Source organism: Mytilus galloprovincialis, chromosome 1 (assembly GCF_965363235.1).
Source record: "Mytilus galloprovincialis chromosome 1, xbMytGall1.hap1.1, whole genome shotgun sequence".
In the NCBI taxonomy this organism is placed as follows: domain Eukaryota; kingdom Metazoa; phylum Mollusca; class Bivalvia; order Mytilida; family Mytilidae; genus Mytilus; species Mytilus galloprovincialis.
Genome location: NC_134838.1, coordinates 112,625,259 through 112,643,800, shown reverse-complemented (window position 1 = coordinate 112,643,800; position 18,542 = coordinate 112,625,259). Strand labels below are relative to the sequence as shown.

The 18,542-nt window shown below is 33.0% G+C and overlaps 2 protein-coding genes and 1 long non-coding RNA gene across 3 annotated transcripts in view; 1 reads left to right on the top strand and 2 right to left on the bottom strand.

Annotated features, from left to right (window-relative positions):
• The window catches only part of LOC143055209 (uncharacterized), a 61,995-nt gene extending 53,723 nt beyond the window's left edge, over positions 1-8,272 (bottom strand). The window contains exon 1 of the long non-coding RNA XR_012971971.1: positions 8,143-8,272. This is a non-coding gene — a long non-coding RNA (uncharacterized LOC143055209). The remainder of the gene's footprint in view (positions 1-8,142) is intronic.
• A 2,602-nt stretch (positions 8,273-10,874) lies between these two features.
• Positions 10,875-13,715, top strand: LOC143065196 (ATP-dependent DNA helicase RecQ-like). The gene is made up of 4 exons (XM_076238656.1): positions 10,875-10,878; positions 11,454-11,595; positions 11,970-12,140; positions 12,779-13,715. The coding sequence occupies exons 1-4, from the start codon at positions 10,875-10,877 to the stop codon at positions 13,410-13,412; spliced, it is 951 nt and encodes a 316-aa protein (XP_076094771.1). The 3' UTR covers positions 13,413-13,715.
• A 1,440-nt stretch (positions 13,716-15,155) lies between these two features.
• Positions 15,156-18,542, bottom strand: part of LOC143065125 (uncharacterized) — a 121,489-nt gene continuing 118,102 nt past the window's right edge. Inside the window, exons 12-15 of the mRNA XM_076238534.1 lie at positions 17,763-18,172; positions 17,196-17,240; positions 15,847-16,357; positions 15,156-15,625 (exon numbers count right to left, since the gene is read on the bottom strand). Of these exons, the coding sequence (XP_076094649.1) occupies positions 15,156-15,625; positions 15,847-16,357; positions 17,196-17,240; positions 17,763-18,172 (1,436 nt within the window). The remainder of the gene's footprint in view (positions 15,626-15,846; positions 16,358-17,195; positions 17,241-17,762; positions 18,173-18,542) is intronic.

Below are 18,542 nucleotides of genomic sequence, written 5' to 3'. Positions count from 1 at the left end.
TTTACAAAAGGATTGTTGATGCTTATGGCCAGTCTCATTATCACTGAAGCTAGGGCAGAAGTAAAATTAGTCACAATGGAACCTTTATTTCTTATTACTGTGGACAGCAAAAAGGCCTTCAACGTCGTAGATCACATCATACTTTTAGATGCGTTATATTTAATGCGTTTCCCTCGGTTTTAGTTTGTTACCCCGATTTTGTTTTTTGTCCCTGGATTTATGAGTTTTGAACAGCGGTATACTACTGTTGCCTTTATATATGACCATACTCAGAATCATCCTCTCTAGTCAATAGTGAAAAATCTTTAATCAGGGCTAGTTTCAAGAGTCAATGGAAGGGAAATGTTAGTAATACTAGTAGCTTTAATATTCATCAGGGAGTACGACAAGGAGGCATTCTGTCACCTTTTCTATATAAAGTCTATGTAAACAATCTGCTTGAGGATCTTAAATCACACAGTCTTGGTCTTAAAATTTGCACAAATTATGTTGGCTGCCCAACTTGTGCGGACGGACGACATAGCCTTCTTGGGCAATAACCATCAGGAATTACAATGCATGCTCTCTGTTGCAACTCATCATGCCACACAGTCAAGAGTAACAATAAATCCTACAAAAACTAAAGCGGTCATCCTCAACAAACCGAAAAAAATAATCAAGTCCGATTTAAACTGGACCCTAGGCAACACCCTTGTTTATCCATCAGAAGACACACCACATCTTGGCTTAATAAGAGCAGAATTGAAGGAAAACAATCTAAATAATGATGCACGCATCAGCATTGCGAGAAGAACTCTTTACTCTCTGATGAATACCGGGTTACATGGAACAAATGGACTAAACCCACAAGGTACAAGGTATATCAGAGCTATGTTATTCCCCGATTGCTATATGGAATGGAAATACCCCCTCTTAACCAAAGCCAACTTGATATTATGGCCCGTTTTCACGCAAAAACATTGCGAAATATTCAGTCTCTACCTACACGAACAGCCACTAGGTCAGTATATATGCTGCTGGGAGCGCTAACAATTGAGGCAGAAATACATAAAAGGCAACTTGCATTTCTGTACAGTGTTCTCTCATGTAACAATTCAACAATCCAAGGTTTAGTTGACAGACAAGTCATTATGAATATTGATAACCATCTCAGCTTCTTCTGTAAGGTCGCAGGTGTACTAACTTTATACGATCTGCCAAGTATATCTACACTTAGTCAAAATTTACCGTCAAAATTAAAATGGAAAGCAACAGTTAAATTAGCAATTCAGGATTATTGGACTAAAACTCTCATTAAATAAATAGAAACTAAGTCTTCATTAACATACTTGGACAAAACCTTGTTAAGAATTGGTCATACACATCCAGTTTGGACCAGCCTTTCTTCAACTGTATCAGATGTTAAAAAAGGAGTGATAAAAGTTAGACTATTAACTGGGACTTATATACTTGAATCTCACAGATCTAAATTTAGTGGTGGCAGGCGATCGGCATTATGTAAATGCTGTGGAACATCAGATGAAGATATAATTCATTTCCTACTATTGTGTCCGGCTTTACACAATCAGAGAAAAGAAACATTTAGCAAACTTAAGTCTTATGTGATTTCAGTTATTGGTACGAAACATTGGTCTAAGATATTTAAAGGACATTTGGATCTGATAAAACTTATTGTTGACAGCTCTTTTCTACTACCATTGCTTAGAAATAGGACTGAACTGGACAAAATTCAAAGATTGGCTACGGACATGTGTTATAGACTCCATGCTCAGCGTGTATGGAAATTACAAGGAAAATAATATCTGTATACTCGTAGTTAAATATGCATAGACAATACATTCAGTGCAATAAGGAAAGATAGGAAATGAACATTATGTACATATGTGTATAGGTAGAGGCAGGGGTGTACTGCTTTCAATTGTATAAAGCACCCTATATTTTTATATTTTAGTTGTGTACAGTAAATCTTATAAATAAATATTGATAGGGCCTAGATATTTTTACCTTTTATTGCGTAAATTATTTTATCAGTCCTTAAATATTTTAGATTTTATCCGTGTACAGTGAATTTAAAAATTTTAAGTTATTTGGGGAAAATTTTTAGTGTATAAATTTTAATTAACTCCCGTCTGGACGATATCCGTTCTCAGGAGGTGTTCCATAATTGGAAGGATTTACGTATAGAAGAAGAAGAAGAAGAAGATTGTAGTAAATTCTATTTAATTTTGATTTTTTTTTATTGAATGAATGGAAACAATTTGCACATTTTTTTGCCAAGACTAGTATGGACTTTTAGTCAAAAGAGTATTTGCTGCATATCAATATATGTTGATATATTCTTCTTCTTATTTCATTTGACAAGCTGGGTTTTTTTTTGTGTGGAATCGAAGTTTTCCATGAAACGGTCAGTAGATAAATTAATCAAAGTTGATTCTGCTTGAATGTATTCCCATAGCAATTCTGATTTTATTATTTGATTTTTGTTGCGTTATAACTATTTTCCAGAACGTATTATCTTGAGTTTATAATAATTAAATAAATAACTTCTGCATGTGAGGGAATTGCTTGTCGCTACGTTTTTCATTGGATGCTACAATAACCACTTAATCATAAAAATATTCAGTTTTCAGTTTTATGTTAGGCCTGAATAATAGCATAATAATAGAGAAAAGTTATTCTTCCGGATAGCCGGAAGAATAGTAAAATTGAGAATGGAAATGGGGAATGTGTCAAAGAGATAACAACCCGACCAAATAAAAAACAACAACAGCAGAGGGTCACCAACAGGTCTTCAATGTAGCGAGAAATTCCCGCACCCGGAGGCGTCCTTCAGCTGGCCCCTAAACAAATATATATACATTTTTATATATTTCGGCTAGTCGAAATTTTTCCGTGTAATCGTGTATCGATCGTAAAGGAGTTATGCCACGTGTTCTTACTAATTTAAAAGGATAAAGCATTTCGAGCTACACGAATTGATAAATTTTTGATAAGGGGATACAAAACAAATCCTTAAATCCGTAATAAACCAAACCCTATAGGTTTCAGACCACCAATTAAAAATCCCTATCTGTTCAACCAAATTTTGCAATTTTCACAGCTTTCTAAATATTTTACCTTAAGTTTAACTTCATAGAAACCAGGTATATCCTTAATTGTACATCAGCTTTCTACATGCCAATTTTCACCAAACCTGTAAAGCCTTCTAACAAAATAACTGACCATCAAACAGAGGTACTCCAAAACAAAAACCTGATTTTCTGGAAATCTAAAATTAGTATACTATGTAGCGCATTAATCCTCAATTTTTAATGCAAACTCATAGACAATTAAATTTTGGCTCAAAATGATCTAGATATATTTTTCTTTCACCAAAAGTTTCATTTCTACAAATTTGTTGGTTAGTTTAAGTAAACAAGGACATCAAAAGCACTATTTTGTGTCAGAGTAGGGCTACTTTTACATACGTTCTTAATTGGAGGGAGTAATTGGTGGTCTGACACCTATAAAGCAGGCCAGACTAGATTTTTTTTTAGTTTCACAGAGCTTTTATCCAAATGTACATGACTTAAAGATACAAAATAGTTATAGATCAGATCACTCACCTATTATTTTACAAATAAAACTTAATAACTTCAGAATTGGGAGGGGTTTATGGAAATTTAACAACTCTCTTCTATATGATCCAAATTATGTCCATATTGTTAAAGAGGTAATAAATAAAACTAAAGAGCAATATGCTTCTCTTGTATATAATCGAGAAAACCTAAATTTAATAGAGTCTAGTGAAGTTGAGTTCACAATTAGTGATCAATTATTTTTAGAAACATTGTTAACTGAAATAAGGGGGAAAACAATATGATATGCTTCATTTAAAAAGAAAGAAACAAATAAATCAGAACATTTGCTATCTGAAGATATAAACAAGTTGGAAGAAATAACCCAAACAGATGAAATTTTGGAACAGATAGAAAAAAAGAAAACAGATCTTAGAATTCTCAGACAAAATAAAATAAGGGATCAATACATAAGGTCAAAAACACAATGGGTAGAAGAAGGAGAGAAACCTTCAAAATATTTCATAAATTTAGAGACAAAAAATTATGTAAATAAAACAATTCCTAAATTAATTGATAAATCAGGAAATATAATTGAAAACCAAAAACGAATTCTAAACGAAGCGAAAAATTATTACAAAAATCTATATTCAAAAAATGAGACAATAAAATCTATTAATCTGAGCATTGCTTCACCCCATAAAGATATACCAAAATTATCTGAAAATATGAAAGAGTCGTTAGAAGGGGAAATATCATTTATAGAATTGACTGATGCAATTAAAAGAATGAAAAATGAGAAAAGCCCTGGATCGGATGGATACACAAATGAATTCCTAAAATGTTTTTGGATTGATATAGGTAAATTCATACATAGATCAATTAAATATGGCTATAATCAAGGGGAAATGTCTATTACCCAAAAACAAGATATTATAACTTGCATACCAAAAGGTGACAAACCAAAACAATACATGAAGAATTGGCGGCCAATTAGTCTTTTAAATAATATTTATAAATTAGCATCAAGTTGTATTGCAGAAAGGATAAAGTCAGTTTTAACAATCTTAATTAATAATGACCAGACAGGATTTATACCTGGTAGATTTATTGGTGAAAACACCAGACTAATATACGATTTACTACACTACACTGAAGAAAAGGATATCCCAGGCATTCTCCTCCTCATTGACTTTGAAAAAGCTTTTGATACAATATCCTGGATTTTCATAGAACAAGTTCTTGATTTTTTCAACTTTGGATATTCCATAAAACATTGGGTTAAAACTTTTTTTACAAATACAAAATCAGCAATAACGCAGAATAATTTTCTATCAGATTTTTTTACAATTGAAAGAGGTTGCAGACAAGGGGATCCTTTATCCCCTTACATTTTCTTGGTATGTGCAGAAATTTTAGGAATATTACTTAGAAAAAACGAAAATATAAAAGGTATTACTATTGAAGACTCAGAATTTTTGATATCACAATATGCTGATGACACCACACTTATTTTAGATGGTTCACCAGAGTTCTTAGATGCATCTCTTTGTGTTTTAGAACTATATGCTGAATGGTCTGGTCTCAAGATGAATTTAGAGAAAACAAAGGTAGTCTGGATTGGGAAAAAGAAATATAGCCAAGATACAATGTGTGTAAAGTGGGGATTGGAGTGGGGTTCCAACAGATTTACGCTCTTGGGTATTAAATATTCAGTAGACTTACAAGAAATGGAAACGCTAAATTTTGAACCCAAATTTAAAGAGATAGAAAGAACAATGAAAAGCTGGTCTAACAAATACTTATACCCAATTGGGAAAATTACTATAATTAAAAGTCTTATATAATTTCAAAGCTCAATCACCTATTTCTAACTTTACCAAATCTTAATAATGGATTACTAAATCAATTCATAAAAAAATTATTTGATTTTATTTGGGATGGTAAACCAGACAAAATTAAAAGAGAAACAATTGCTCAAATATATGAACTGGGTGGGCTAAACATGTTAAATCTAAAACAATACATCAAAGGATTAAAACTAACTTGGATAAGAAGAATAATCAAACAAACAAACAATTATTGTAAGTTACTAATTTGTACTGAAAAAATTGAATTAAATGAATTATTCTTGGTAGGTCCAAGAACACAAGTAAGAAATCCTTTTTGGCAGGAGGTTTTTAATGCTTGGACTGAACTACAAACCAAAATAGCTATTAAGAACGAATACGATTTTATCACATCTAATCTTTGGAATAATAAAGAAATTAAAATTGGGAATCAAATCCCTCTGTATAAAAAATGGACTGAAAAGGGCGTCTGGCTAATAAATGATTTAATTGATAATGATGGACATTTAATGAATTGGCAGGAATTTAAAAAAACATATGATATTGATACCAACTTTCTTATATTTCAAGGAGTAATGTCATCTGTTTATTCCTATATGAAAATTCTTAATATTAAAAGTAATCAGCTTATCAAGCCTTATGGGCCAATTATACCAACTACTATTTCTATTTTTATGAAATCTACAAAAGGATCAAAAGACATGTACAATGCTTTAAATGAAAAAAATAACAAATATCACATCACAGGAAAAGTGGTCCTTAATCTTAAATAAACATAATATTATTTGGAATAAAATATACAGACTTCCGTTTTACATTACTAAAAACTCAAAATTACAGTGGCTTCAATACAGGATTAATCACAGAATTTTGGGAACTAATAAATTACTCTATAAAATTAAAGTCTCACAAAACAATAAGTGCACTTTCTGTTCGGACTCAATAGAAACTATTGAACACATATTCTGGACATGTCCAAAAGTTTTTGATGTTTGGGAAGAACTTAATAAATGGATATATTCAAAAGTCCAAATTGAACTACCACTTAATTTAGATATTGTCTTATTTGGGATATTAGAAAAAACAGAAAAAAAACTACATAAGAAATCTCATAATACTATTAACTAAATACTATATATACAAAACAAAAATGCAATGTGGACAATTAAATAGTATAGCCTTAAAAAATTATCTTAAAGAAAATTTGTTTATTGAAAAAATAATATTTTATAAAAAATAAACCACTGCAAAGAGCGTACACCTGCTGGAGCCCAACTAATAGAATGATTTTATAAATTAACTTTCACGTAATAAAAATATCTACCCAATCCATGCTACCTCAGATTAAGATTTTCTAGTTTTTTTCAATTATTATTAATAATATTATATGTTTATAGAAGGATTCAAAATATCAACTTTATGTACTTGTCTCTATTTTGCTGATGTACTATGAACTTATTTACTATTGTTAATATACATGTAGTTCTTTGCCAATAAACACATTACAAAAAAAAATCAAATGTCTTAAGGGCTGTCAATAATTCTAAGAGTAATATAAGATTGCTTGTAGTTACACTTTAAGTTATTGATACAGTCTTAAGATTATTTTTAGTGCTAAGAGAGCTTCTTGTCACCAGCCTTTGAATAAACAATAAATGAAAACAATCAATATATACAGCAACAAACGAAATCCAAGGATTGCAGGTTGTTGAATTGGGGCAGGAACATGCAGAATGAGGCGAGGTTTGATTGAAATTAAAGGGTGACGTTGTTTTAATTCTGTATGTCTCTGTTTATCAGTGGGTTGTTCATAATTTTTTCTTGACTAACGACCAACTTAATCGTAATAATTTTTGTTTTTGTCTTAAGGTAGCACAATACAAAGATTTTATAACTCCAACTCCCAAGTTTTAAAATGCTGTAACTTTCTTAATAATGCTTGAAAATTTATAAAATTGGTAGTTTTGGATAGCTAACAGATTACTCTTTCAAATAAATGCAATGTTAGTATTATGCAACAATTATGTAACCAATTGTAATGTTAAATTTGTCTAAAATATTTTCCACTAAATTTCCACTTTCAAATGAAATTAGCTTCTGCATAGGTATCCCTAGAGGGTTGATTTTATTATATGTTGTTCCTATGGCCATTATCTACAAAAGGGTGTCTCAGATTTCAGATAGAATGTATAGAACAAATTTTACACCTAATTGAACATTATCTTCTTTTATGTGGTTAGGATGTTTACACTAATTAGAGATTTATGAGAGAATGGAACACCATAGAGACAATCTGAGACACCCTTTTGAAGCCCATGATGTGTTGATTAAGATTCCGTTAAAATTTTCTGTATAGTTAAAGAGATGATAGAGCTAAATTCATTCAAGTGAACTTACCCAGATTTTGCCACTAATTACATAATAATTGATTACATAATGATTGCATAATAAAAATATTGCATTCATTTAAAAGATTAATCTTTTATCTATCTATATATACCTCTTTTATTATTTTCTATGCATTCATAAGAAAGTTGCAGCATTTCAAAGGTTAGTGATTGGAAGTAAAAAAATCTTTGTATTGTGCTACCTTAAAACGGACCCCATGTCTTTCAATATTAAACATATTATTTGGCCGAAGATCAAATATAAACTGTACACTGATACAACATTATTTTTAAAACATAGATGATAATTGAATGCTTAAACATGTCATCTTATATATAATTACTTACTGAATTTATACTGTTGACTGTTAAGCATCGAAGAAATGAAAATTAAGAAAATAAAACACCACATTTTTTAACTGAACAATACAAGGAAGTTATTGTATAATCTCTTTGTTTGCTATCACAACTGTTATCTTTGTTTAGAAGTTGATGTAATGTATGGGTGTTATCTCTTAACCGTGCAACGTTCATGACATTTATCAACTTTACCTGTTTCTACTATTATGGTGAAGTTAAATTACTTAGTTTATACTTTTATCTTATCAATGCATGAAAAACCAGGGTTCCTTATCCTTATGAGGTTTAAAACGAAAGAAAAGGTTCGTTATTTGAACAATAGTTTACAACGGGGGGAATCACTACCATTTTGACATATTATTGTAGCATCAATCGATAATTAGTTATCAAAGGCACCAGGATTACAATCTAGTACGCCAGACGCGCGACTCATGTACGCAAGACTCGTCAGTGATGCTCATACCAAAACACCTATCATGCCAAACAATTAAAAGTTGAGGAGCATTGAGAATCCAAAATTCCAAACAGTTGTGCCAAATACGGCTAAGGTAATCTATGCCTGGGATAAGAAAATCCTTAGTTTTTCGAAAGATTCAAAGTTTTGTAAACAGGAAATTTGTAAAAATGACCACATAATTGATATTCATGTCAACACCGAAGTGTTGACTACTGTGTTGGTGATACCCTCGGGGACGAAACGTCCACCAGCAGTGGCATCGACCCAGTGGTGTAAATAGGAAGCGTTTTCCCAACTTTAATCTTGGCATTTCCAACATTTTTCTTAGGATTATCAACTTTAATATTAGAATCATCAACATTAATCTTGGAAATTCCAACTTAAATCATGGAGTTATACACTTTTGATCTTGGAAATGACTGATATTTTACTTCTAGCCATTAGTTTAATGTGTTTCTCCGTATACATAATCTACTTTTAATTATTTTAGCGGCCTAAATCTTTGTAAAATGTTAAACCAAAAAAAGGACGTGAATCTTAAGTCTAGAGTATCGCCACGAAGCCTAATATCCATGAAAGGGGGAGACTAGGTGTAACTTCCTATTAATGAGCATTCGTGGATGTGTCAAAAGTATGGGTCATATTTTTTCGAGATTATATATAGTTTTTAATGATGTTCTTTATTGATATGCGTTGTTCTCTCATTACTTCATGTTGATTTGGGGTAATGTAGAACGCCACAGCTGTCTTATGTGGAACTCTGATATTACTTTATGTTGTCTTGTCTTTACTTAATATGGTTTTGACATTACGTAATGATGTTTTAATAGAGATTTCCAATAAAATGACATACGTACGTAACTGGACGTACGGACGTAATGGGACGGGTTGTTGCCAACCATCACATTTGATTGAACACATCGCTTAAGTTTAAACAAAGTACTCAAAGACTTTTATAATCATACGCTGGAATGTTCGTTCATATAAAGTAATTTGATCATGACGAAAAATGATAGAAATATTGCATTTTAAGTTATCACGTGGTTTTACAGATTCCCGCCTTTATTTTACTGACATAAGATCACGTAGTCCGAGATTACTCTGACGTCCGACGGCTGTTTTGCCAGACAAGCTGGGGCCGTGGGACGTCAGAGCTCGTCCCATATCAAAAAGTGGATATTTGCCCACCCAAAATAGATGCGCGACTTCGACGCTTCTAGTGCCGACTGGCTGCCTTGGAATTATATAAATCGGACATCAATCTGTTCGTTTTTCATTTATCTTTCCATATATGTAACTTTCACCTACCTGCCAATCTTTATTTTTCCATATTTAAACAGTTTTCGCAGAGACACGTCCATTTGGGCATTTCGACTTTCGTTTACAAATGGACGTCAAGTTACGAGAGAGTTCGTGGTCTCGAGACTTCAGTATGCAAATTTTTATGCTAATTTTGACCTTGACCCTACATAGCCAAACATGATCACAATCGGAACATACTCGGACATTTAGTTCATTTGCATCGTAAATGACCGAGGTGTTCTCATAAACAATAATGGATCGATACATAGAAGATGTGATGAGAGAACTCGGGAATTTGCAGCTGAAAGAGGAGCAGAAAACAGTCATTAATAGTGTTCTCAAGAAGCAGGACACGTTAGCAGTCTTGCCTACAGGATACGGGAAAAGACTGTGTTACATAGTCCCGCCGCTTGTTCTGAACAAAGTGAGTAAATTGCTGCAAGTTTTGTTAATCTAAAATTGATTTTACAGGTCAATCAATTTTTCCCAAATTAAGTTTAAAAGGGGGCGGGGGGGGCGAAAATATGTGAATTAAGTTATTTATCATTACACTTTTGATGTCGCCCCTCAGTATCAATAACAATCAATAACATACAGCTCTATCATAAATGTTGTAGCCCCCCCCCCCCTTTTCTCCTTCTGAAACCAAGTTTTTTTTGTGTTTTAATCAATTGCTCGACAGCTATATAAAAATATGGAATTAAAAAATATGATAAAGAAAAAACAATAGGAATTTTGAAGGCGTTTTTGTTTTCTTTTTTTAGGATGACCCTTCTAAGAAGCACACAAGTCTGGTCATTTCACCATTAAAGGCTTTAATGAAGGACCAAATTAAAAGCTTAAGAGAACAGAATATTCCAGCATATGGATTGTTGGAAGGTGCAGATAAATAGGATTTAGCAGGTACATGTATTTTAATATATGATAAATAAAGTATCATGTTCATAGAATTAGGTTGGAAATGGGTAATGTCACACTGAAATAAATAGTCAACAAATCCAGGAAAGCAAACTAGAAGACCCATACATTGTACAGTGCCATACATTGGAGTTTACCCTTTCTTTCAAAATTCTAAACAGAGATTGTTTGTTTGTTTAGGCTGGCTTTGGGTAAATCTAAACTGCTCTGAAGTCCAACAGGTATTTTGACAGACACTAAGCTAAGGGGTATCACAACCAGTTAGGTTCCTTTTTTCAGTGCCTCTTATGATATAAAATTGAGAATGGAAATGGGGAATGTGTCAAAGAGACAACAACCCGACCAAATTAAAAAAACAACAGCAGAAGGTCACCAACAGGTCTTCAATGTAGCGAGAAATTCCCGCACCCTGAGGCGTCCTTCAGCTGGCCCCTAAACAAATATATACTAGTTCCATGATAATGAACGCCATACTAATTTCCAAATTGTACACAAGAAACTAAAATTAAAATAATACAAGACTAACAAAGGCCAGAGGCTCCCATATCAAAAGATAAATAATCAACAAGATTTCAATTATCATTCTTGATTTCATGTTAATTTTAATCTTTCTTTTTTTTAGGTATTAAAGATGGACTTGCCAGAATATTGTTTGCATCACCAGAAGCAATACTGGTGAAGTTCTGGCGTGATGTCATCACCGATGCCTATAAGGATAGGATATGTGTAGTTGCGTATGATGAGGCGCACTGTATCTCTGAATGGTAAGGGGCTGATTGTAAACTTCAAGGGGGTGGATGTTTTTTTCTCAGCAATACTGTTTCTTCGCAAAACATGATAAATTTTATTTACCTTTTGTACGCATCATGAAAACTTATTTCTTTTTTGTTTTCGATTTATTGATAGGTTCAAATTGTCATCTCATTTCACTTTCTTCTTCAAAACTCATGATCGTCCAGAACATTAATGAAATATTTGCCACTGGACGTTAAGCAACCAACAATCAATCAATTAGCAATCATGATAAAAAATGGTATTAATTTAGTTTAAAGAAATAAATCATGGGAATAGCTTATTGTCATATGACGAGCCACAATAATCAAAGGGGAATTAATGGTTTCATTTCTTTTTTGTTTAGGGGATTAGACTTCAGACCAGAATATGGCAAAGTTGGTCTCCTTCAATGTATCATTGAAGCTCCAGTACTGGTGTTATCTGCTACCATTACAAATGACATTAGAAAGGATATTGACAGAGCTTTAGGTCTACAACAACACTCAACAACAGTAGTTGCAACATTACCAGATAGGTAAATATACATGTATGATAAGCATTCTCAATTAAAAAAAAACTAGATAATCACTGTTTGCATAAATATCTTGTAAAAGATAAACAAATCGGTTGATTAATAGGTCAGACTGCCATGTGTGAATATAAAAAAGAAGATGTGGTATGATTTTCTTTGACACAGCTTTCCACAAAAGACCAAATGACACAGAAAATTACAACCATAGGGCACTCTATCTACAGCCTTTAAAAATCACCAAATCCCATACTGTGTTGTAAAACAGGTAAACTTTTCATCATTTTCCTTAAAGGAGTAGGTCCAGGAGCCCTCTTTGGCCCCAAAATATAGCAGTTTTACAAAGTGTTAACTTTTAGTTATTTATTGAACAGTAGAATGCTTCTGCTATATATAAATATGTGTTATTTTTCACTATACAATAAACATAAATCGGGTAATAGCACCTTAAAGTCATGCTAAATTACAGAAATCTTCACAATTCTAGCATTTCAGTTAATTTTTAGACGGGTTTCGTGTTAAAAAGTGGTCAAAATCTTGTCAGATGAACCTGAAATTTGAGGCCAAAATTGGTCCTTACTGGACCTACTATGATGCCAAAACCAAAGTTGCATATATGTTTTATAAATTAATCTGTATTTCAGATCGAACATATTTTTATGCACGGACAAGTCATCGGAACATCATGAAGAAGAACTTAAATGGATTTTGGAAGGTATAAAACATAAGAAAGACAAGTTCGAAAAGACCATCATATATGTGAACTCTATTGCTATGTGTGAAACCTTATATATATGGATTCACTCAGAGTTAAAGTCTGCAGCCTATAATGGGGAATCTGTCATTCAGAACCGCATGGTTGAAATGTACCATGCTCACACAGATGAGGAATCTAAACAAAGAATTATGGACCAATTTATATCAATAGACAGTACTATACGTGTTTTGGTTGCAACAGTTGCCTGTGGAATGGGTGTTAATATACCCAACATTAACATAGTAGTTCTGTGGGGGTTGCCATCAACACTTCTTTTACTGTGGCAGGAAACTGGCAGATGTGTCCGTGATGGCAGCTTTGGACTTATGTTAAGCTATGCGTTCAAGAGGATTGTGAGTGTGTCAAAACCATGTGATACATGCAGAACTAACAGGAAATTTCAATGTACATGTAGCAGCCGGGAGTATCTGAGATCTCTTGTTGAAACTGAACAATGCCAGCGTTCATACATTTTAAGACACTTTTTATTGGATGGAATGAGCAGACAGTTACTCCTGTAATGATTTCAACTGCGCTGAAAACTGCCATTCCTGCAGTTGTGTTAAGTGCAAGTGTTGTATTGTATGCCGCAGAAAATGTGAATGCTCCAAAAACATGACAAAGGAGGAAGTTATTCGTACATTTCAGAGGATTAGTCTGTTGCTACTTGAATGTATCAAAAAGAACATCTTAAATTATGACTGCTAGTAGTTTTTCCATCATACATGTACTTAATTCGTCTTAACATGAATATTTCCATTTTTGTTTCACAATTCTTCCAATGTTTAATCTCCTGATGAGGAAAATAAATATATCATTTTGATCTTTCCTGATTTTCTTGGTTTTAATCCTACTTGCCCATTTTTCAACCAATGCACATTTAACATCCACATAAAAAAAGAAGATGTGGTATGATTGCCAATGAGACAGCTCTCCACATAGCTCACCTGTTACAATTGCTCAAACTGAATTTAAGTAATCAGAGATGTATATAAGTCTTCAATTCAAATATAAAAAAGAAGATGTGGTATGATTGCCAATGAGACAATGACAGTTTTCATCCGAGGACATTTTAGAGCGTTATCAGACACTCACTTTGGGATTTGTTGACTATAGGGTATTGGTTTTGATCATTGTTGAAGGTCATACGGTTGTTATGGTCTTTTTCCATTATTCTACTGAGAAGAGTGGTCTCATTAGCGATAGCAATCATACCACATCGGTTTAATTGACTGTTTATAGTACAGTTTTCAATAAATATGCAAATGTCATCAAATTTCACTAGTTACTGTGACAAAAATTGAAACCAGAAAATAAGAGGTTGCATGCCATTAGGACTTCCAGAAGTGATTACTCTTAAACACTTGACCTCGACCCCATTTCATGGATCATAAAGGATAATTTTTGGTGATGAAGTCTCTATGATCATATCTCAAATACTGTATCATGACTTGACCTCATTTTCATGGTTCAGTGTTTATAGCTTAGTATTGGTGTTTCCTCCGGTTTTTCTTATTCTGTATGCAATAGGTGGAGCCTGTAATTCAGTGGTTGTCGTTTGTGTTACATATTTTTTTTCGTTCATTTTATTACATAAATAAGGCCGTTAGTTTTATGGTTTTACTGTTTGAACTGTTTTACATTGTTTTATCAGGGCATTTTATAGCTGACTATATGGGGTATGGACTTTGCTCATTGTTGAAGGCTGTACGGTTACCTATAGTTGTTAATGTTTGTGTCATTTTGGTCTTTTGTGGATATTTGTCTTATTGGCAATCATACCACATCTTCCTTTTTTACATGTACTATATTTGGTGTATGGAATATTTGTAGGGTTTACAGGTCTAGTTGATCAGTGTCATTTGACGCTGACTGCATTTTCCTGGTTCAGTGTTCAAAGTTAAATTTTTGAGTTTTGGTATAGTTTTCTAATGCTATATTGCAATAGGTTAACTACATTTTGTGTTTTGAAATCTCTCAAGGATCAGTTAGGACATTTCAGAAAATGCACTCTTATTATGTCTAGTTAGTCACATGCATGAAGTATCATTTGAGAACAATTTGCAGTTAAAATCAAGGCTGTAGGTCTAATACTTTCCAATATATTTATCATTAAAAAAGTTAACAACAATAGGGAAATATGTTATAAAAGAGACATGCTTACTATATAGGTTCTTCTTGGAACCATTATAACATCACAACGGAAGGAAAATTATAAAATATACTGTTTACTGTTTTTTATGAAATAAGTACAAAAGATATATTTAGTCATCTGCTGTAAGTTCTCTCCTGTCAGCTATTTTGTTGGTATGTCTGATTAGTCTTTCCTTGAATTTCCTTGGAAATGTCACTCCTTTACTGGTTTTTAAGTTTTCAAATCCATTAAATGACCTGCCAGCTTGAAACTTGAATAAATTCAAAGGTTGCAAAGTCTTTGTTAGATGTCTGACATCTGCATCTCTGTCGGGTGTATTATGTCTTTTAAATTTAATGTGAGATTCTAATACTTGCTCTTGATATACCTTTTCAATCATTTTGCCCACTCCAAGCATCTGACTGAGTCTATCAATTGTTGCTTGTGTCAACTGTCCACCAGCATCACGACAATTTTCCTTATATTGTCTATTTAAATGTTCACAGTGTAAATCTTTTGGAATATTTTTCCTTGCACCTCCTTCCACATTGACAGTTCTGTTCCATATCAACTGCTCTCGCAGTCTAGGTGAAGTTGCACCTGCAACATTAATCAAGAGCCTATGAGCATAGATTAGATACTTTGGATGATTATTTTCATAAAAGTCCGGCATGTCTGCTTTCCAGTGTCTAATCATTCTTATTCCATCATTTTCCTTTATTGCATCATGGCGAATAATTTCATTAAGACCTCTCCAAAGCAAACCTTCTACATATTCTTTCTTCATGTCACGAAATTTGTCCACTGTTTGCTTTTTTTACCTCTTTTAGTTGATGAGAATTCCTTGGTGCACACTTCAGAACAAAACCAATCACCTTCTGGAATTTCGTCCTCACTGAGACCAATACAATCCAAGTGGAACCATTGTCCAAATTTGCACTTCTTGTTTCCACAATACACCATTTCTCCCCCTGACTCTAGTTTACAAATGCAGTATAAGGATTGATCTAAGGACTTGTCAGAAATTACATTCAAGATTTCTTTTGTGTTTGTTGTAGGATATATCTGATTTACAATCTCATTAGAAACTTTGGATAAAATGAGACTATGATCTTCTTCATCAAGTTCATCATCAATTGTTTTGAATCCCAAAATATTCATCAAAGCCAAGTTGACATAAACCTCTGTTGTGAATTCTAAAAGTTCATCTGCCTTGTTGAAACAACTCATTATATTGCTTGACACTCCTTTGAAATCATAAAGCTGTTTTATATTGTACAATGTTCCCTTTTCTCTATGGCTTTCAAATTTAAAGAAAGTGTCATATGTGTCCTGAAATAGATTTGTAAATGTGAATGGTCATGCCAGATTGTTATATGCCCCAACTGTCCTATTCCCGGCATAAATAAGGTAAACGTGTGTGTGTGTGTGTGTGTGTGTGTGTCTGTCTGTCTGTCTGTCTGTCTGTCTGTCTGTCTGTCTGTCTGTCTGTCTGTCTGTCTGTCTGTCTGTCTGTCTTGTTTTGTTTTGTTTTGTTTTGTTTTGTTTTGTTTTGTTTTGTTTTGTTTGTTTGTTCTAGACTACAGAGGTATGGTCTTTGACGTTGAAAACTCACTGGAATTATCATTTTTTTTTAACTTTCCTTGCCATGCTAAAGATTATTTTAAAACCGGTATACTGTTTTATCATATACAGATCAAGTTCAAATTCACAAACAGAAGGTATGAAAATAACTGCTTTATAATATTTTTAGCAATTCAAAAAAGGCAGACAGTCTTAAAAGTTCATGTACATGTAAGTTATTCAAGCACTCAATTATATATAAGACATATGTCATTGGCACTCACACCACATCTTCCTATATCTATATATGTCAGCATTTTTTACTTTTAAATGGAATTGTAAAGGACAAATAAGTAATGTCTTTGTTATTGGCCTTGTGGAAATATTTCAGGTATACCTGTATGTAAAGTAGTCTTTTGTGCCATTCTTGTATACCTGGCTCAAACATTTCCAACCTAGCCCATTGGTCACCACCATTTATTCTTGCCTTTTGCGCGCCATCAACTCTCTCACAGCTTAGTCCGTCACAGTACAATAGCATGGGCAATGGTGAACCATCTTTTTTTTGTGGAACATAGTTTTTATAGATGTCCAACAGTTTGATTACATCAGCAGTCTTGGTTTCATCTTTGTCTTCTACTCCTAATGGCACCTATAATAAACATTTTATATAAAAAAATTCTTTAGTAATACAGTTGAATTAAAAAAAAAATTAAAAAAAACTGCAGATGTGCATGTGAAAGTAAAAACACAAAAATACTAAACTCCGAGGAAAATTCAAAAAGGATAATCAAAAATCAAAAGGCAAAATCAAAAGTCCAAACACATAAAACGAATGGATAACAACTGTCATATTCCTGACTTGGTACAGGCATTTTCTAATGTAGAAAATTGTGGTTTTATAGCTAGCTAAACCTCTCACTTTTATGACAGTCGCATCATATTCCATTACATAGTCAACGATGAATGAACAAAACAAACATACTCAAAGAGTAAAAATGTCAAAAATGTGAGCAATAGCACTGTTACATATTGATACAAGTGATCCCGTTAAGTCATGTAAGTGGGCCGGTACTTTTGTTCAAGGATAATTTATTTGATTTTTACATCATTGGCATCATCATACAGTTACAATTTCAAAGATAAAGGAATATGAATACCATAGTTTACTTACAATTTCACATTTCTTTGAAGATTCTGCTTGATATATGTGAGGTATACTCCATACAACTTTGTCTTTTAGATCACTGAAGCATGGTACATGAGAAGTCAATATTCTTTTAATGGCAGTAGACAATTCCTCTTTCATCAATCCTTCATCTTCATCACTTAGGAGGAAGGCTGATATTGGAATGGCTCGTATTGTTTCTGCACAGGGAAGATCATTGCTGTAACCTGCCATGCTTACTCTATCTTTTGAGGCATACGCTTGCACCATATTCAAAATTTTATTTTCTTTTCCCCGAAAATGATGTCGGACTCCTATTTTTTTATTTACATTATCAAAGGTTATATCATAGTATGCTGCTGTTTCTTGGATCCAATCTTCTGAATCAGTGAATGGGATAGTTTCCTCTGTTCCACCTGAAATAATTCTATTATTAAGAAATAAAAGAAGCATATGTGCAAGACAAGGATGCCCCTGCTGGCAAAATGAAAAGGTTTTTTTTATTAGATGAAGCCTACATAACAAATGACAAATCAATTTCTTTCTGCCGAAAAACAACCCCTATGTAATGTTTTTATCTGTGGGTAGGGTTTGGGAAAACAATTTTTGCTGAGCCATATTTGCTGAGTAACAACAAACAACAAGAACTAAATTCAAATATAGATGTTAAGGTCTGCCTGCTTATGCCATTTACTATTGATGTGTTTCAATAAGCACAATTATGTATTTAACAACAATCAAGTTTCTTATTTAGTTGTTGCAATTAAAACACAACAAAATTGTCCT

What these genes read in the sequence shown, in the direction of transcription:
- LOC143065196 (XM_076238656.1), top strand. An exon ending in GCGCACTGTATCTCTGAATG is followed by an intron (nt 11,596 to 11,969) that starts GTAAGGGGCTGA and finishes TTTTTTGTTTAG; the next exon opens with GGGATTAGACTTCAGACCAG. An exon ending in GTTGCAACATTACCAGATAG is followed by an intron (nt 12,141 to 12,778) that starts GTAAATATACAT and finishes TCTGTATTTCAG; the next exon opens with ATCGAACATATTTTTATGCA.